Raw genomic sequence first — 21,272 nt, 5'->3', positions numbered from 1 at the left:
TGCAAATAAGATCATTTAACGACCATAGGATGTGCGAGATGCTGACTTTAAACAAGACTGTTAATCCCCATGTGACATATTTGCCATCAGTTTGCTTTAATTTGAAAATTGTTTATACACAGAACATACTGAACATACTCTCGCGTATTGAATCATTTGAAAGCCATAAACACAATATGCAGGTGGTAATGAAATAGTGCTACACATATCTCGAAATTTAAAGAGGAAGAAGCTGAAACCACCTCGTTTTTCAGGAAGTTGTCTTGATAGTTTGTCATTGATATGAATTTTCAACAAAAGATTCAAATAGGTAATGCATGTAGATGTGGTGTGTTTTATTGTGAATTTACTGCGTTATATAGAATCAAGATATAAATGAAAATTTGCATCGCTATTAGATGAAACGTTGTGAACAGATCTAAATGTCGTGTTGGAGGCCAAACCCTGGTGATTATTTCTCACGTAGAACGTTTGACTATATTTGTGTGTGTGTGTGGGGGGGGGGGGGGGCATTTGAAGGTATGTGTGTTTAGAACTTTGATCATCAATGAGTAATATCTAGATTAATTGTTGCTTATAAAATCTTTAACATTTCATTAAAAGATCACATATGGTATATTGCCGATTTCCTGAATGCCATAGAAATTCACACGATATAGGAACACTCAGGAAAAGTTAGGATAACGCTTCATTTTAATCCTGTTTTTTATTGATGTATTCAAAATACTTCCTTTCAGACGTTTGTTTTATTATTGTCCCAGATTTACTTCATATAACATTTTGCTGTTTAACATTTCACGCCATCATAATCAATCCTGTGGGGATCCGGGTTAAAATAGATCCTGAGTGTCCCCTTGCTTGCCCTAAGAGGCAACCAAATGGGACGGTCCTTTGGATGAGACCGCAAAAACTGAAGTCCCCTGTCACAGTAGATGTGGCACGATAAAGACCCCTCCCTGCACAATGGCCATAAGCACTGAGCATAGACGTAAAGTTTGAAGCCCTTCACCGGCAGTGGTGACGTCTCCATATGAGTGAAGTATTCTCGAGAAGAACGTTGAAGAATATTCAAGCAATCACTATAATCGTATATATGATGTATAAAGGAATTTGAATTTTGATTATGTTAATGTATGTTTCCCTAAGATAACTAATGTCATATAAATTTATAGAAAAAAAAAGAAACCCGTATGTCGATCTTTGAAGTAATATTGATTTGGATAAATGAAGAATTTAACAAGGAAGATATTTGAATCTGTTCAACATTGGGATGAAAGGTGAATATAGCGAACTGTGATTAATCTCATAAGTAACAACACTAAACTAAGGAAGTGTTTTCGATTGCTTATTTGGTTGATGTGCTTCATCTCAGGACGTTGTACTTTTGTGCCGACCTCATCATGTTACAACTGAATACTACTTTTAAATGTGCATCCTTATATGATTCCATGCAATATGTGTTATTGCAGAGATACAGCATATTGATACTGCTACTCGTATTAGGACTTTAGAAATATTAAACTGTACTGTAAATTCCTAAATATACGCGGGGAATTATTATTGCGTAATTTTGCGAGAAACATCACTTGCAAAAAATATTTCTCGCTTTTATTTTGATATCGCTAAAAACACCGGATCTACAGAGCACTCGCAAGTTCATTTTCTCGCGATTTGACGTCCATGAGTCATTTCGCAATAATAGGGACTCGGGTAAAATAACAACAACAAAAAATACAGTATAGAGATTATATATGACCCTTTAATCTAAATCTTTGACATGAACTTATTTCCAAAACAGTTTTACACAATTTGGTTTGTTTTATACATTTCGGTTTTTTTTTTCTTTGATCGTTTGTTTTTTATTCATTCACATTTTGGCTTGTTTTACACACGTTGGTTTGTTTTAAAAATTTGGTTTGTTTTACACATTTTGGTTTGTTTTAAACATTTGGGTTTGTTTTACATATATTGGTTCGTTCGCTTGTTTCATTATCTTTTGTTTTACACATTTTGGTTTCTTTGTTTGGTTATCTGTTGTTTTAACATATTTTGGCTTGTTTGTTTGTTTGATTTTCTGTTGGTTTACACATTTCGTTTTTGTTTTTGTTTTTTTTGTTTTTGTTATCTGTTGTTTTACACATTTCCGTTTCTTTGTTTTCTTGATTTTCTGTGTTTTTACACATATCGGTTTGTTTGTTTGGCTTTGTGTTGGTTTACACATTTCGGCTTTTTGTTTGGCTAGTTGTCGTTTTACCCATTTCGGTTTGTTTGTTTGGTTATCTGTTGTTTGACATATTTTGGTTTGTTTGTTTGAATATCTGTTGGTTTACACATTTTGTTTGTTTGTTTGGTTCTTTCTTGTTTTACATATTTCGGTTTGTTTGTTTGTTTGGTTATCTGTTAATTTACACATTTCGAGTTTTATATCTTTGGTTAATTGTTGTTTTACACATTTCGGTTTGTTTGTTTTGTTATTTGTTTACATATAGAGGTTCGTTCGCTTGTTTGATTATCTGTTGTTTTACACATTGAAATAAAGACAAACCCTAATTAATGACCCCTTTATACTTGTCTTTATAGTATTTGAAACTTAAGATAATTCAATGTACTATTCATAAACAGATAAATCTTTTTCAAAATATATCTTATTCTGTGTTAGACTTTGCTATCAGATTCAGCGATTTGTGAGCTTTATATGAACAATACTCATCATCGATGCTAAACATCATCCCGACGTCTGTATCCTGTAGCATGTAGTATGTAAGGTGAAGATAACGAACAGTGATAAATCTCATAACTCCTATAAGCAATACAAAATAGATAGTGTGATAAGAACAAGCGTAAATTAAATGACCTTTCGATTACATACTCTGAGATTGTAAGTAAAAACACCTTGAGGGATCTCTGAACAATTCTGGTATGGAGTGTAGGTCCATCCAACTCGGAGCTTCGATTTGTAGTTCTACCCCCGACTCCAAAATCTCGCCAATGATGCAACACCCACACCCACAGGTTTGGTTACCCTGCACCATATATACTTAATCCTTAGCATCTTACAATATCAGTCGATGGTTTGCAGGAAATTGCTCATGAAGTTAGCGCTTCTGTTAGAAGGAAATGACGGGTCCTACAATTTAGTTTGAGGTCAAGTGACTACAGCAACCTTGACCTCTGACAATGAACATAAAAGCTGGTACAACTTTAGAAGCGGAACGAATAGGACGTTGGATGTTCAGAAATGGTAAGATAATGACAGGACCTACAAACTAGTATCGGGGTCAAGTGACTCCAGTAATCTTGACCTTGACCGTAGGACATCAACTTGGTATTACTTAAGAACTAGTTCTGATAGAAAGGTGTGATTTTCAGAAATGACAAAAGGATGATGGGATCTACAAATTGATATCACGGTCAAGTGACTCCCATGATCTTGTCCTTGAACATGAATCTGATATAACTGTAGAACCGGTACTGACCAAGAAATGAAATTTTCAGAAATGATAAAAGGGTGTTTTGATGCAAGGTGAAGATAACGAACAGTGATCAATCTGATAACTCCCGCAAGCAATACAAAATAGATAGTTGGACAAACACGGACCCCTGGACACACATTGAGGTGGGATCTACAAACTAGTGATCTTGACAATTTACCTTGATTATGAACATTTATACAACTTCAGAACCGGGACTGATATGACACCTACAAACTAAGTTCAAGGTCAATTGACGCCAGTAGTAGGAATAAAAAGCGGCATTTTTTCAAAAATTATATAATCACGGTCTTTGTGATCTAGCTGATCTAGATTTTCAAAATGATGTTAAAATTTCCATGGATTTTGTGCAAGTAAGGAAAATAGTAGTACACAGAAAAAAGACCCCTTTTATGCATTCAGTTCTCGTTCGGTAAACATTATAATCGGTGTGTTTGGTCTGTTGTACATCCTTAATTATTTAACAAACATTTATCTTCAAGGTTGTTCGATATGCATTCGAAATTCACTGAATACCTTAACTGTTTTACCTCCATAATTATTTAAGAAACATTTATCTTCAAGGTTGAATACCTTAATGCATTCGAAATACACTGAGTACCTTAACGAAAGAACTGCTTTACCTCCACAATTATTCAACAAACATTTATCTTCATGGTTGTACGATTTGCATTCGATATACACAGAATACCTGAAGAAAAGAACTCTTTTACATTTGATATACACAGAATACCTTAACAAAAGAACTCTTTTACATTCGATATACACAGAATACCTTAACTAAAGAACTGTTTTACATTCGATATACACAGAATACCTTAACAAAATAACTGCTTTACATTCAATATACACAGAATACCTTAACAAAATAACTGCTTTACATTCAATATACACAGAATACCTTAACAAAAGAACTGTTTTACATTTTCGGCATGAGGAAGAGGATAACCCTTTTTATTATGAAACGTATGAAGTGCCCATAAGTGGTGTACGTCATTGACAACAGCAAACTGTTGATAGTATTTAAAGAATCATTGTGATCTCATTGAAATTAAAGTGTTTAAATTTACAAATACTCTAACAGTTTCCTGAATGTGTTGTATATATAATTACAGAGTAGAGATAGACTGTGTTTGGCACTTGACAATATTTACAACCCTGGTTTATTTAGGGCTATGTATTGAAATCAATATGTCTTTATATGATTATATTCTGTTTTGTCATTGTCCCAGAACGACCATATATTATTTGACTTTCCCATCATCGAAAGATCATACAAAAATATATATTGTAATCAAAGTAATAATAATGATAATAAATTGTTTCATTTAAACAGAATTACACAAATAGTATGAAATGAGTAGTTTACACTGAGGACCTCTATAAAAATATTTACATACCGAGAAATAAGAGAAAATAAAATAGATAATATAGAAAGAAACAAACATTTTACTGATCTTGACTACGGATTATTCCATATACCTGTTTAACAAACTTTTGGTCACTGTAACATTTTATCATGGAACGGGACATTGTTTATTACTACATCTATACCTTCAATGAAATATCTAAAATAAAGCAGATATGGAAGTTATATACCTTTAACACCCATGATCAATAAAATATTCAAAGTGAAGAAGATATGGACGATTGTGGAGTCTTTTATGTATGTGTCATTCAATTAAATCTCGAGAACACACAATAGTGAGTTCGGACTTTGAAAGACATACATTTCACATCATCTATGAACAGACGAAGATAAGGACCAATGATCAATCTTATAACTCCTATAAAGTCTCAATATACCTGGCGAATTGCCAATACGAAGCTAAAGTGACCAGGGTTAAAATGTTAATATGTTAAAAGAGTATTTTATAGAATATAAATAATTTCATTGTTATTAATATCTGTATTAATATAGGGAGGTGACCATTCTACATTGATCCAGTGCCTTTTTGTGTGATTCGAAACTGTGACTGTGAGATGTATGAGAGTTTTACTTCTAGGCGGGTAATTCTACTTTCACTTTAAACGGTATGTTTAAAAAAGCATGCTGCATCTTTGATGTAAAGTATCTCGAAAAGGAATCAAGGACCCTAATGCAAATTTGGCCTTGTTGGAAAGGTTAGGAATTTTGCTGAAAGTTGATATCTGTCATTATACTGGGAACATTTTTTTTTTGGAATTAGGGGGGGGGGGGGTGGTTGAAAATGGGTATATTTTCCTCATTTTTGTTGCTTTTTTACTTCCAGGATGGCAGGTGCCTGAGTGTATCCCGACCCATTTCCAGGCTAGCATGAGATGTCATGATGGACCTTTAAAATCTTTCACATGTGTACTTTCAAGAACCATATACATTTTTTTTGACAATTGGTTGCCATGGTAATAAAATCTGAAAATTAAAACCTGGGCTTATGAAGGTGAATTTTCTTCCATATCCTGGTAGTTTGAGACCAAAGGAATACAAAATTAAAAGCTGGGGAAAGACATCTGATGTTGAATTCAAAGTCAACAAAACGTCAGCGTAAGAGTTATCTCTCTTGTATTGTTGTCGATTGCATTTGAATGTTTATTTTATATTACGTAAAAACATAATGATATCAAATAAACATGATTAAATGACAGCAGTGAATTATTTGATTCAGGTTCAAATTTGTAAAAGTGGAGAGTTTACTAGAAATTATACGGTACTGTATACCTTTATTGGAACCATCATTTGAGTTTTTCAAAATAGACTAATTTACAATCCAGTTGAACGCGAAGTTTTAAAATCTACGAGGACAGCTTCGCACGAATGATTTGCTTTTGATTAGGATTCTTCATTAATTGTTTAATATTTATGATATCGAACGTTCAATGCATTAATCAAAGCTTTTTCTGTTACAGACTGCGGTAATCGATGATATGCAACAATTTTAACACTTGCATGTACTCTGTGCGGTGTGAAAGGGGAAGTTAACTAACAGTGATCAATTGAACAAATCCCCTAAAGAATAAACGGTTAAGAAAGTTGAATATTACGAACAGTGATCAATCTCATTACTGATAACTCCTATAAGCAAAACAAAATAGGAAGTTGGCCAAACACGGACCATTGGACACACTAGAGGTGGGATCAGACAAACACGGACCCTTGGACACACCAGAGACGGGATCAGGTGCCTAAGAGGAGTATGGTAAACATCCCACCATTCTCCTGTAGTACATCAATATTTCAAAGCATGCGTACATGTACATGTGATGATTCACTCTGCTGTAACCAATTACGAAACAATGCGCCCAGAATTATTCCAAATTCCCAATTCCGGAGCATACTCAAATGCATTTCCCTATAATATCAATTGTAGCAATTTACATGTTTTATTTCATAAATTAAATGTCAGGATGGATGGACGTCTTGTAATTCAGCTGATGTTTACCGCAGCATTATCAGGGGTTAATGGAGTATCCTCGAATATTGGTTATAATGATAGGTACGTATATACGTATATCTAGACATCCTCTGAATTTTTCGAGCTATCGAGACGTTTCCAAGCGTTTTAGAATTGATGATTTCAGAAGAAAGTTTTTTGGGGGATTTCTTGATCTACATATTCACATTTGGTCGTTTATTCGTATTTTTTTTTTTTAGTAAATTCTACATCTATCTTCAAGTAGTTTGGAATTTCAGGAACATTCTACATTGACTTATCAAGTGTTGTGTTATATATGTATAATTTTAAATCATTGTACTGATATAGAAATATACAATTTTCAGCGAATCGCTTAAGACGTGTGGTTTCAATACCCATTTCAACGAAAGTGTCCACCGCTGTGTAGGTAAGTTATTTGTTTTTTTTCCCTCCCTATTACAAGTACACGAATAAATTCTGTAATTCTCCTATTCGTACTGAACAATTTTCGGAATAAAAGCATTAGTAAACAGTCTGTTAAAGTATTTGATTTTAAGACATAGATCAAAATTTATTCATAAACTTCTAAATGATTAGAAGAAACAATTCCTTGCTGTGGCCTTCAATTCGATATCTAGATAAATCGACGAAGAATTAGTAATGCTAGGATTTATTCATATATCCCGATTTAGAGTGTCCATTGGGCAGTTTTGGAGTGAATTGTAAAGAAGAATGTATTAGAGGTTATTATGGCTATCTTTGCCGGAGCAGCTGCAGTTGTGAAGTATCCGCATGCGATCCAGTTACGGGGTGCCAAGATCATTCAAGTAATGAAAGTTAGTTATTCAGAACTAAAGCATTAAAATCATCTGTTATTTATTTCTTTTCAATGTCTGGGTGTCGATTTTTTTCCACTATATTTCAGCATGAATTTTGTCTTCACATCCTTGTTTAAAAAGCACAATTGTGGCTTTTTTACTCTAGATTTCGGTGGTAACAAAAGTTCCAAGAGCCCAGCACAAGACAATCATACGTCTCCCCTACGCAGTACAGTTATGGCTACTGCGTCTCCACTGCGCAATACATTCAATGCAACAATAAAATTCGGTATGGGTAAGATGTCATAATGAACTGTTGCGTCATGATAATAACTTCGCCTTGATCACTCCATGTTAAGATATTGACATAAGATCTCTATTTTTAGGATCATGTTATTATATATCGGAACTGCCTTAATTTCACGTTTAGAATAAATTAATTTTCCATGATTTTGCTATCTTTAATCAAATAAGTCGGTAAAGTTTGGTGTTTGAATGAAATCCTCATCTAAAAAGCACTTACTACGCATAGAGCAAAGTCGACGAGATGATGTCAGCTATGGAATTGGAAAAATGAAGGTAAAAGTTGGGAATTATCAATAATGATGTATGATGTATGAATACTTGAAACTAAAGTTGTTAAGAATCAAACAGACACCATTCACCGTGTTTTGTATATAATTATACATTTACACAACACTTCTAAGGTAGTAAATACAGATTTAATGCAAATGTTCAATGTTTGATAGTATTTATTTACACACATGTATATAGGTAGCTTTAATTGCATACAGACCACAAAAACGTTAAACCTTTGTTACTTCAGAATGGTACGCAAGTTATGTGTGTGAAGGAAGGTGTTCGAGTAGTACCAGTGACAGTTATCATGTTGATAATACAGCTTATTTGTTAAATATAAACATGACTAGTTGAAACCTCGCATAAGCGCGGGAAATCACAGTTAAATGGTGTTGCATAGAGGAAGTACATTTTTATTGTGTTTTCAAATTGCTGCGGACATGAATTCCGTGAACGATATCTTTAATTCAAATGTATTCAAAGCAATTTTTTTAATAATTGCGTACAATAGGTATGTTATATTCATTGCTAGCATATACAGTGCATAACGAAAACTTGATTATGAGGAATTCACTTGGGGCTCCAAAGTAAATGTTCCTTATGTAACATAAATGATCTTTCTCCAAATTGAAAATTAGATAAAAAAAATTATGAATGTAATTATAATACGCCAGGTCGAATAGTTGATCAAAGACAAAATGAGCGGACCTTTATAATTTCTAAATTTGATACTCATTATTGCGAATGTGTTGATAATGGTAGCGTATGTCCAGTGCCGACAATCTAAGGGCAAACTTATTTTATTTATTCAAAACTTACCAAAACCTATTTCACTATTTAACATTTCGTGTCATTATAATCGTGTATACCATGTAGAAACTATTTTGAGTTTCTATAATGTGTCTGTATATTTTCTTAAAATAACTATCATCTTATAGATTTATTAGGGAAAAAACCCAAACCTAAGTCGAACTTTGAAGTAATATTGATTTGGATTAATGAAGAATTTAACAATGGAACATATTTGATTGTGTACAACACTGGGATGAAAGGTGAAGATAGTGAACTGTGATCTATCTCATCAGTAACAACACTAAACTAAGGAAGTGTTTTCGATTGCTTATTCGGTTGATGTCCTCCATCTCATCACCTTGTACTTTTGTACCGACCTCATCATGTTACAACTTAACACTACTTATAACTGTGCATCCTTATATGATTCCGTGCAATATGTGTTATTGCAGAGGTATAACATATTGATATTGGTACTCGTATTAGGACTTTAGAAATGTTCAACTATACTGTGAATTCCTAAATATACGCGGGGAATTTATTATCGTGTAATTTGGTGAGAAACATCACTCGCATAAAATATTTCTCTCTTTTAGTTTTATATCGCTAAAAACACTTGATCCACAGAGCACTCACAAGTTCATTTTCTCGCGATTTGACGGCCATGAGTCATTTTGCGATGATAGCGACTCGTGTGAAATAATAATGTGTTCCAATGATTATCTCTCCTCTAAACAAAAAGTACATAAATCGCTGTCTGATTTCCCAATCATTTAAAAAAAGTGTTTATAGTTAAAATTCTATGATTTACTCGATAGTGTAGCCATTGTAATATACTATCTTTTGTGTTCATAAAAACATCCTTATAATCCTTGATGCAAGGTGAAGATAACGAACAGTGATCAATCTCATAACTCCTACAAGCAATACAAAATAGATAGTTGGACAAACACGGACCCCTGGACACACCAGAGGTGGGATCAGGTGCCTAGGAGGAGTAAGCATCCCCTGTTGAACGGTTACACCCGCCGTGAACCCCATATCCTGATCAGATAAACGGAGTTATCCGCAGTCAAATGAGTTTGCCAAGAACGCCTTAACAATCGCTATGAAACATGTCAGACAGCATTTGACCCAATGCGAGGTTGTATTGACGAACTAGATCGTTATAACGACCATAGAATTTGCGAAATGCTGACTTCCATCGAGACTGTTGAAATCCCTGTACCATCAACTTGTTTGTCAGTAGCTTACCTCGATTTAAAAACTGACTATACCCAGAACAAGCTCTTGCATATCGAATCAGTTGAGATATATAAACACCATATGCAGGTGATAATGGAATATTGCTACATAAATATGGGAAGTTGACGATGGAGAAGCTAAAATCATCCCGTTTGTCATACAGTTGAATTGTCAGTTTGCCGTTAATGTCTACTTTCAATAAAATATCTAAGTATGAAGCAGAAGTGGACGACTCTGTGGTGTCCTTTATTTCGAGCTCACAGGGATATATCAAATGGACATATGAATGAAAGTTATCATTGGTAATAGACAAAACGTCATCGATATATCTAAAAGTCGAACTGAATGTCACAGCGGGAGATTTTTTCTTTTCACGTAGAAGTTTTTGAATAAATTCTGCTTCATATGAATATAAAAACAGGTCAGCTAACAAAGGAGCACAATTCGTGCCCATGGGAATTTCAACAGACTGTTGGAAGACTGTTGGAAGACCTGATCACCAAAGACCACGAAGATATTGTCAATGAGGAACTCTAGCATATTTTTTATTTCAACTCCAGAGTACTTATGCGTGGAATCAGAGTGGTGTTTAACACAGTAAGTTTTGGAATGACTGATCACTAGATATGAATATTTCCGTTTTCCGTTTTTGTTGAAGAAGCAACTGTCTATGATGTCAAAATGTCTAGTCTTTAATTTATCGTGAGGAATGGTCGTGTATAGTGTTGAAAAGTCATAGGTTTTAATGCTATTAATTTGTATATATAATTACAGAGTAGAGATAGACTGTGTTTGGCACTTGACAATATTTACAACCCTGGTTCATTTAGGGCTATGTATTGAAATCAATATGTCTTTATATGATTATATTCTGTTTTGTCATTGTCCCAGAATGACGATATGTTATTTGACTTTCCCATCATCGAAAGATCATACAAAAATATATATTGTAATCAAAGTAATAACAATGATAATAAATTGTTTCAATTAAACAGAATTACACAAATAGTATGAAATGAATAGTTTCCACTGAGGACCTCTATAAAAATATTTACATACCGAGAAATAAGAGAAAATAAAATAGATAATATAGAAAAAAAAATCATTTTACTGATCTTGACTACGGATTATTCCATATACCTATTTAACAAACTTTTGGTCGCTGTAACGTTTTAACATTGAACGAGACATTGTTTATTACTACATCTATACCTTCAATGAAATATCTAAAATAAAGCAGATATGGAAGTTATAGACCTTTAACATCCATGATCAATACAATATTTAAAGTGAAACAGATATGGACGATTGTGGAGTCTTTTATGTATGTGTCATTCAATTAAATCTCGAGAACACACAATAGTGAGTTCAGACTTTGAAAGACATACATTTCACATCATCCATGAACAGACGAAGATAATAACCAATGATCAATCTTATAACTCCTATAAAGTCTCAATATACCTGGCAAATTGCCAATATGAAGCTAAAGTGACCAGGGTTAAAATGTTAATATGTTAAAAGAGTATTTTATAGAATTTAAATAATTTTATTGTTATTAATATCTTATTAATATAGGGAGGTGACCATTATACATTGATCCAGTGCCTTTTTGTGTGATTCGAAACTGTGACTGTGAGATGTATGAGAGTTTGACTTCTAGGCGGGTAATTCTATTTTCACTTTAAACGGTAAGTTGAAAAGAGCATGCTGCATCTTTGATGTAAAATATCTCGAAAAGAAATCAAGGACCCTATTGCAAATTTGGCCTTGTTGGAAAGGTTAGGAATTTTGCTGAAAGTTGATATCTGTCATTAAACTGGGAACATTTTTTTTTGTTGAATTAGGAGGGGTTGAAAATTGGGATATTTTCCTCATTTTGTTGCTTTTTTACTTCCAGGATGACAGGTGCCTGAGTGTATCCCGACCCATTCCAGGCTAGCATCAGATGTCATGATGGACCTTTACAATCTTTCACGTGTACTTTCAAGAACCATATACATTTTTTTGACAATTGGTTGCCATGGTAATAGAATCTGAAAATTAAAACCTGGACTTCTGAAGGCGAATTTTCCTCCATTTCCTGGTAGTTTGAGACCTAAGGAATACAAAATTAAAAGTTGGGCAAAGACATCTGATGTTGAATTCAAAGTCAACAAAACGTCAGCGTAAGAGTTATCTCTCTTGTATTGTTGTCGATTTTATTTGAAGGTTTATTGCATATTATGTAAAAATATAATGATATCAAATAAACATGGTTAAATGACAGCAGTGAATTATTTGATTCAGTTCAAAAATTTTAAAGGTGGAGAGTTTACTAGAAATTATACGGTACTGTATACCTTTATTGGAACCATCATTTGAGTTTTTCAAAATAGGCTAATTTACAATCCAATTGGACGCCAAGTTTTAAAATCTACGAGGACAGCTTGAATGATTTGCTTTTGACTAGGATTCCTCAGTAATTGTTTAATATTTATGATATCGAATGTTCAATGTATTGATCAAAGCTTTTTCTGTTACAGGCTGCGGTAACCGATGATATGTAACAATTTTAACACTTGCATGTACTCTGTGCAGTGTGAAAGGGGAAGTTAACTAACAGTGATCAATTGAACAAATCCCCTAAAGAATAAACGGTTAAGAAAGTTGAATATTACGAACAGTGATCAATCTCATTACTGATAACTCCTATAAGCAAAACAAAATAGGAAGTTGGCCAAACACGGACCATTGGACACACTAGAGGTGGGATCAGACAAACACGGACCCTTGGACACACCAGAGACGGGATCAGGTGCCTAAGAGGAGTATGGTAAGCATCCCACCATTCTCCTGTAGTACATCAATATTTCAAAGCATGCATAAATGTGCACGTGATGATTCACACTGTTGTAACCAATCACGAAACAATGCGCCCGTAATCATTCCAAATTCCCAATTCCGGAGCATACTCAAATGCATTTCCCTATAATATCAATTGTAGCAATTTACTTGTTTTATTTCATAAATTAAATGTCAGGATGGATGGAAGTCTTGTAATTCAGCTGATGTTTACCGCAGCATTATCAGGGGTTAATGGAGTGTCCTCGAATATTGGTTATAATGATAGGTACGTATATACGTATATCTAGACATCCTCTGAATTCTTCGAGCTATCGAGACGTTTCCAAACGTTTTAGAATTGATGATTTCAGAAGAAAGTTTTTTGGGGGATTTCTTGATCTACATTTTCACATTTGGTCGTTTATCGGTATTTTTTTTTTTTTTAATAAATTCTACATCTATCTTCAAGTAGTTTGGAATTTCAGGAATATTCTACATTGACTTATCAAGTGTTGTGTTATATATGTATATTTTTAATGCATTGTACTTCTATAGAAATATACAATTTTCAGCGAATCGCTTAAGACGTGTGCTTACAATACCCATTTCAACGAAAGTGTCCACCGCTGTGTAGGTGAGTTATTTGTTTTTTCTCCCTATTACAAGTACACGAATAAATGTTATGTAATTCTTCTATTTGTATTGAACAATTTTGGGAATAAAAGCATTCATAAACATTCTGTAAGCGTATTTGATTTTAAGACATACAAAACAAAATTTATTCTAAAACTTCCATATGATCAGAAGTAAAAATCTCTTGCTGTGGCCTTCAATTCGATATCTAGATAAATCGACGAATATTTACCTATTAATTCATATGTCGATGCAATGTATCTCGGTGAATTCTGAATCAAATACGCCAAAGACATCCATATCTGCTTCGCACTTACTTCTTCTATTGAAGATATATAACTGCATGTATATACATATAGCAGACGAAGACTTGTCGGGGAGATTGAGTCAATATCTAATAATGTCTGGATTTGTTTGATTTTAACGTTCCGTTGTTTGTGACGTAACATTGCTATGTTACGTAACATGGAAATGAAAGCGCTAGAGATTTACTAAACGTGATAACGAACAGTGATCCATGAAAGGTGAAGATAACGAAGAGTGATCAATTTCATAATTCCTATAAGCAATACAATATAGATGGTCAAACACGGACCCCTGGACACACCAGAAGTGGGATCAGGTGCCTAGGAGGAGTAAGCATCTCCTGTCATGAGCCATATATCTTGATCATGTAAGTGGAGTTATCCTTAGTCAAAATCAGTATACCAAGAACAGTCTAACAATCGGTATGAAATACGGCAAACTAGATCGTATATCATTTTCATTTTGTTACCTATATTTTTACGGATCATTCCGAAAAGTAATTATATATATATCCCGATTTAGAGTGTCCATTGGGCAATTTTGGAGTGAATTGTAAAGCAAAATGTATGAGCGGATATTATGGCTATCTTTGCCGGAGCAGCTGCAGTTGTGAAGTATTCACATGCGATCCAGTTACGGGATGCCCAGATCATTCAAGTAATGAAAGTTTGTTATTCAAACTAAAACATGAAACCTGCCACTTTAATTCTTTGTGATGTTATTTATTTCGATATGTTCCACTATGTTTCAACTGAAAAAATACTTTCCTAAGATATGCAAAGATATTGAAATATTTTCCTTTCCAGATAATGAATTTACAAAACATGTTTGTTGGTGTGTATATTTCCTTTTGTTTAATCTAGATGTCAGTGGCAACACGAGTTCCCATAAGCCAACCCAAGGCACAACTCCTCACCATTTCAAGAAAGCTCAGCGATACATTCAGAATCTACGAGATTAATATTAGCACATACAAGGAGGAATCCCGTTTTCAGGGATCATCATGAAAATCAGATTTGGATGTTGGTCGGCCTTGCTCTCGTTGGATTCTTAGGCACAACTCTCATTGCTGGTCTTGTCATTTGCACGAGGAAGCTGAGCTGGTATGTTGTAGTTGTAGAACTAGGAAACTCCGTTGATGAGGAACTTATTACCTAGCATGGTTTTATATCCATATGCTTGTAAAGTAGAATTTTAATACAAATTGTATGTTGCCAAATCATGCAGCAAAAACGAAAATCTAAATGTTAATGTATTTGCAGTTGAGAAATGAACATATTTCTTCGACTGGTTTATTTCGCACCCAAAATTAATTTCGAATTTCCACCTCTGCGGCTCTTGCAATAATTATAATGTGGTATCGTATTCATACAGGCTAACACAACGCATTAAACTAATGTTTTGCCAGTTGATTTCCATACGTAATATTTGGAACTGTTCATTGTCAATGTTGACAAGTTACTATGAATTATGTTTATATGTGCCGATTGACAGGGGGGTGGGGTTCTTACTCCTCTTTGTTACCTGATACCACCTCTGGTATATTCAGGGGTCCGTGTTTGCCCAACTCTATTTTGAATTCCTTATTAGAGTTATGAGGTTGATCCCTGTTCGTTATCGTCACCCTTTCGTTTAAAATATTGTGTAGGGTAAGACAACATCTGAAATAAAAATATATTTGCTTTGTATATGCTTTACTAATGAATCTAATGTAGTTAATTGCTACAAATACAATGCATGTCGATTTATTACTTTCTATTTGAGTAGAAAATTATTTATCGACCCTGAGAGTTAGTGGAATAGATGTTCACACTGCATATTTTAAAGTTGTTTGGGGTGGTAAAGTATGGCACTGAATGAAAGGTGAAGACAACGAACAGTTCAATACAAAATAGAGAGTTGAGCAAACACGGACTCCTGGACACACAAGAAGTGTAGGTATGCCGTAAAATACTGTGTATGTTGTTTTGTTGAGTTTGTTTTTCAAATCCGGTTGATAAAACACCTATGTTTTACATTTCAGGTGCAAATCTACTTCACAATATCCTTATTTAGGTAATCCATTCAAATATTTTGCAGAATATTCTTATTATCAATTACAATAATGATTGCGTCATCCTCCTGTAATAAAACATTATCAGTATAGACAAATATGTAAGTAAGTATGAGAGATTTTATTCCATGGAATCTAATCTTAATGCACTTTAATTGAAACATTAATTGAGAAATTTTATATTAGAATGACTTTCGGAAGTAATTAAAAATCATTGATATCGTATCTAGGAGGTGGAACTGCTATTGCTGGAAATAACATTGAAGTGGAACCTGACGGACAGCCCATAGGCGAGATGTGTGCTTCCAATGATGATGCCGACGTTTACGACGAAATTCGCAACTCATTCCAATATAACTGCACCAACTCATGGGTAGACTCACGTCCTTCTCCGTGTTGTGGAAACGGAACCAACATCAGTGATAGAAAAATCCGAATGTCGGAAAACATTTACAGTAAAAATGAGGTTGAGGATGAGGGTCAGTACAGCATCCTTCAGTTAAAGAAAAGACAGAGTTCCGATTCAAACATGAGTGGATGGCCGAGACATGAAGGAGCATGTAGTTCACAGGAAGAGTACGCATCATTGAAATCATCTGGTACTATTGTTGTCGCAGGGAAAAAGAGAAAGGGAAGATTCAAAATCTTGAACAGAATATCTGGAGCCGATTTTACCTGGCGCAGACAAAACAAGAAATCCACTGGCAGTCTTACTGGCTGTACCTCTGAAGATGGACTTGTAGAGTTGAACAAGGGTGCTGCAAATGAAGAATATTCAATGACAACAGGATGCTCTGGAACAACAATCAACGAAGAGGAGAGTCCATACAGTCTGGTCAACATGTGTGATATAAATGATGAATGCTGAAATATAAAATCAATGTTTCCACCTGACTGATTCTGTGGAGGAAACAATTAAGCTTGCAAGAGAGCATCCATTTTTTGTTTGTTTATGTTTTTCAACCCATGTATAATAATAAAGATATTCCAAAATGTATTCTAACAGAACTTTGAAAATTGTGCAAAGCATAAAAATATGGAATTGTTTAAACACGTAAACAAGACACGGTTTGCTAGTACTACTTGAAACACCTATGTGGTAATTACTGTCAATGATAAATACAATTGAGCATTATTTATCCGGACGCTTTGTTTCCAAGCCAAAGAACGAAGATGCGTGAAATGTCTGGGTATTTGGATTGCGTCAAGTTTGCTATATACATTTCTATGACCTTCCATGGTGATAAAGAACAATGCTGCATTGAAATCAGTGAAGATAACGAATAGTAATCACTCTAAAAATTCTACAAGGATTAAAAAAATCAAAGAAGGGGAACGTGATCCCCCTGACATACCAGATGTAAATAAGCATCTCCTCTTGACTGTGGGGCCTATGTCTTGATCAGGTAAACGGAGTTATCCGTAGTCATAATTACTATGTAAGGAACAATGTACCCGATGGTATAAATCACGTTGACCTAGTGATAACTTGTATTTGTAAATGGGATAATTGAACGACCATAGGGTGTGTAAGATGCTGACTTTAAACAATACTGTTAAGCCCCAAGTGACATATTTGCCAGCAGTTTGCTTTCATTTGAAATTTGAAAATTGTTTATACACAGAACATACTGAACATACTCTCGGGTATCGAATCAATTGCTACACATATCTCGAAATTCGAAGAGGAAGAAACTAAAGCCACCTCGTTTGTCACAAAGTTGTCTTGATAGTTCGCCATTGATATGAATTTTCAACAAAAGATTCATATAAGTAGTACATGTAGATGTGGTGTGTTTTATTGTGAATTTACTGCGTTATATGCATAGCTCTTATCCTTGGACGAATTTGGCTTCACTTTTTTGGCACGTTGTTTTTGGCTATATTTAGCTCTAAAACTTCATAGTTATTTCGGATTTCAAACATTTTGGTTGAGCATCACTGAAGAGACATTATTTGTCGAAATGCGCATCTGGTGCATCAAAATTGGTACCGTATAAGTTTTACATTATGACCCCTGGGTCGAGGCCTCTGCTGGTGGACTGTTAGTCCCCGAGGGTCTCTACAGCCCAGTAGCTAAGTACTTCGTTACTAGCTTGAAAATACGGATGTATATTTAATTGCTGTTATAAAATTTAGAAATTCATTTCAAAATTAAGGATTATCTCCCTCATGCATAGCTCTTATCCTTGGACAAATTTGGCTCCACTTTTTTGGCACGCTGTTTTTTGGCTATATTTAGCTCTAAAACTTCATAGTTATTTCGGACTTCAATAATTTCGGTTGAGCATCACTGAAGAGACATTATTTGTCGAAATGCGCATCTGGTGCATCAAATTTGGTACCGTATAAGTTTTACATGGAATCAATATATGAATGAAAATGTGCATGGCTATTAGATGAAACGTTGTCGACAGATCTAACTGTCGTGTTAAAGGCCAAACCCAGGTGATAATTTCTAACGTAGAACTTCTTACTATGTTTTGGGGGAGGAGGGGGGCATTTGAAGGTATGTGTGTTTAGAACTTTGATCATCAATGAGTAGTATCTTGATTAATTGTTACTGATAAAATCATTAACATTTCATTCAAAGGTCTCAGATGATCTATTGCCGATTTCCTGAATGCCATAGAAATTCACACGATATAGGAACACTCAGGAAAAGGTTAGGATAACGCTTCATTTTAATCCTGTTTTACATTGATTATTCAAAATACTTCCTTTCAGACGTTTGTTTTATTATTGTCCCAGATTTACTACATATAACAGTTTGCTGTTTAACATTTCATGTCATCATAATCAATCCTGTGGGGATCCGGGTTAAAATATATCCTGAGTGTCCCCTTGCTTGCCCTAAGAGGCAACCAAATGGGACGGTCCTTTGGATGAGACCGCAAAAACTGAGGTCCCGTGTCACAGTAGATGTGGCACAATGGCCATAAGCACTGAGCATAGACGTAAAGTTTGAAGCCCTTCACCGGCAGTGGTGACGTCTCCATATGAGTGAAGTAATTTCGAGAAGAACGTTAAACAATATTCAAGAATCACTATAATAGTATATATGATGTATAAAGGAATTTGAATTTGATTATGTGAATGTATGTTTCCCTAAGATAACTAATGTCATATAAATTTATAGAAAAAAAAGAGACCCGTATGTCGATCTTTGAAGTAATATTGATTTGGATAAATGAAGAATTTAACAAGGGAAGATATTTGAATCTGTTCAACATTGGGATGAAAGGTGAATATAGCGAACTGTGATTAATCTCATAAGTAACAACACTAAACTAAGAAAGTGTTTTCGATTGCTTATTTGGTTGATGTGCTTCATCTCAGCACCTTGTACTTTTGTGCCGACCTCATCATGTTACAACTGAATACTACTTTTAAATGTGCATCCTTATATGATTCCGTGCAATATGTGTTATTGCAGAGATACAGCATATTGATACGTATTAGGACTTTAGAAATATTAATCTGTACTGTAAATTCTTAAATATACGCAGGGAATTATTATTGCGTAATTTTGTGAGAAACATCACTTGCAAAAATATTTCTCGCTTTTATTTTCATATCGCCAAAAACACCGGATCTACAGAGCACTCGCAAGTTCATTTTCTCGCGATCTGACGTCCATGAGTCATTTCGAGATAATAGGGACTCGCGTAAAATAACAAACAAATTACAGTATAGAGATTATATATGACCCTTTAATCTAAATCTTTGACATGAACTTATTTCCAAAACAGTTTTACACAATTTGGTTTGTTTTACATATTTCGTTCTTTTTCTTTGATCGTTTGTTTTTTATTCATTCGCATTTTGGCTTGTTTTACACACGTTGGTTTGTTTTAAAAATTTGGTTTGTTTTACACATTTTGGTTTGTTTTAAACATTTGGGTTTGTTTTACATATATTGGTTCGTTCGCTTGTTTCATTATCTTTTGTTTTACACATTTCGGTTTGTTTGTTTGGTTATCTGTTATTTAACACATTTTGGTTTGTTTGTTTGGTTATCTGTTGTTTTACACATTTCGTTTTTTGTTTGTTTGTTTGATTTTCTGTTATTTTACATATTTCGTTTTTTTGTTTGTTTGGTTATCTGTTGTTTTACACATTTTGGTTTGTTTGTTTGATTATCTGTTGTTTTACACATTTCGGTTTGTTTGTTTGGTTATCTGTTGTTTTACATATTTTGGTTTGTTTATTTGATTATCTATTGTTTTACACTATTTGCTTTGTTTTGTTTTTTTTTGATTATCTGTTGGTTTACACATTTCGGTTTGTTTGTTTAGTTATCTGTTGTTTTACATATTTTGGTTTGTTTGTTTGATTATCTGTTGTTTTACACATTTCGTTTTTTGTTTGTTTGGTTATCTGTTGTTTTACACATTTTGGTTTCTTTGTTTAGTTATCTATTGCTTTACATATTTTTGTATGTTTATTTAATTATCTGTTAATTTACACATTTCGGTTTGTTTGTTTAGTTAGCTTGATATGAACAATACTCATCATCGATGCTAAACATTATCCCGACGTCTGTATCCTGTAGTATGTAGTATGCAAGGTAAAGATAACGAACAGTGATCAATCTCATAACTCCTATAACCAATACAAAATAGATAGTGTGATAAGAACAAACGTAGATTAAGTGATCTTTGGATTACATACTCTGAGATTGTAAGAAAAAAATCCTTGAGGGATCTCTGAACAATTCTGGTATGGAGTGTATGTCCAACCAACTCGGAGCTTCGGTTTGTAGTTCTACCCCCGACTCCAAAATCTCGCCAATGATGCAACACCCACACCCACAGGTTTGGTTACCCTGCACCATATATACTTAATTCTTAGCATCTTACAATATCAGTCGATGGTTTGCAGGAAATTGCTCATGAAGTTAGCGCTTCTGTTAGAAGGAAATGACGGGTCCTACAATTTAGTTTGAGGTCAAGTGACTACAGCAACCTTGACCTCTGACAATGAACATAAAAGCTGGTACAACTTTAGAAGCGGAACGAATAGGACGTTGGATGTTCAGAAATGGTAAGATAATGACAGGACCTACAAACTAGTATCGGGGTCAAGTAACTCCAGTAACCTTGACCTTGACCGTAGGACATCAACTTGGTATTAC

General features: G+C 34.3%; 2 protein-coding genes across 3 annotated transcripts; both read left to right on the top strand.

Moving 5' to 3' along the window:
- The first annotated feature begins 6,855 nt into the window (after positions 1 to 6,855).
- On the top strand, positions 6,856 to 9,997 carry LOC130050679 (endothelial cell-specific molecule 1-like). The gene is made up of 4 exons (XM_056150894.1): positions 6,856 to 6,964; positions 7,249 to 7,310; positions 7,576 to 7,710; positions 7,868 to 9,997. Exons 1-4 carry the CDS (start codon positions 6,876 to 6,878, stop codon positions 8,008 to 8,010), a joined length of 429 nt encoding a protein of 142 aa, XP_056006869.1. The 5' UTR covers positions 6,856 to 6,875; the 3' UTR covers positions 8,011 to 9,997.
- Positions 9,998 to 11,823: 1,826 nt separating this feature from the next.
- Positions 11,824 to 17,132, top strand: LOC125664475 (uncharacterized). 2 transcript variants are annotated; one of them, XM_056150884.1, is made up of 9 exons: positions 11,824 to 12,008; positions 12,218 to 12,485; positions 12,843 to 13,132; positions 13,340 to 13,429; positions 13,716 to 13,777; positions 14,605 to 14,739; positions 14,946 to 15,185; positions 16,106 to 16,137; positions 16,366 to 17,132. In XM_056150884.1, exons 7-9 carry the CDS (start codon positions 15,103 to 15,105, stop codon positions 17,001 to 17,003), a joined length of 753 nt encoding a protein of 250 aa, XP_056006859.1. In that variant the 5' UTR covers positions 11,824 to 12,008; positions 12,218 to 12,485; positions 12,843 to 13,132; positions 13,340 to 13,429; positions 13,716 to 13,777; positions 14,605 to 14,739; positions 14,946 to 15,102; the 3' UTR covers positions 17,004 to 17,132. The 2 variants fall into 2 exon arrangements, with proteins under 2 accessions (XP_056006859.1, XP_056006862.1); XM_056150887.1 differs by lacking the exons at positions 11,824 to 12,008; positions 12,218 to 12,485; positions 12,843 to 13,132 and having other exon boundaries at positions 13,284 to 13,429.
- The last annotated feature ends 4,140 nt before the right edge of the window (positions 17,133 to 21,272 follow it).

This window comes from Ostrea edulis, chromosome 1 (assembly GCF_947568905.1).
Source record: "Ostrea edulis chromosome 1, xbOstEdul1.1, whole genome shotgun sequence".
NCBI lineage: Eukaryota > Metazoa > Mollusca > Bivalvia > Ostreida > Ostreidae > Ostrea > Ostrea edulis.
Note: the sequence above shows the minus strand (reverse complement) of the source record. Positions and strands in the feature narration are given on the sequence as shown.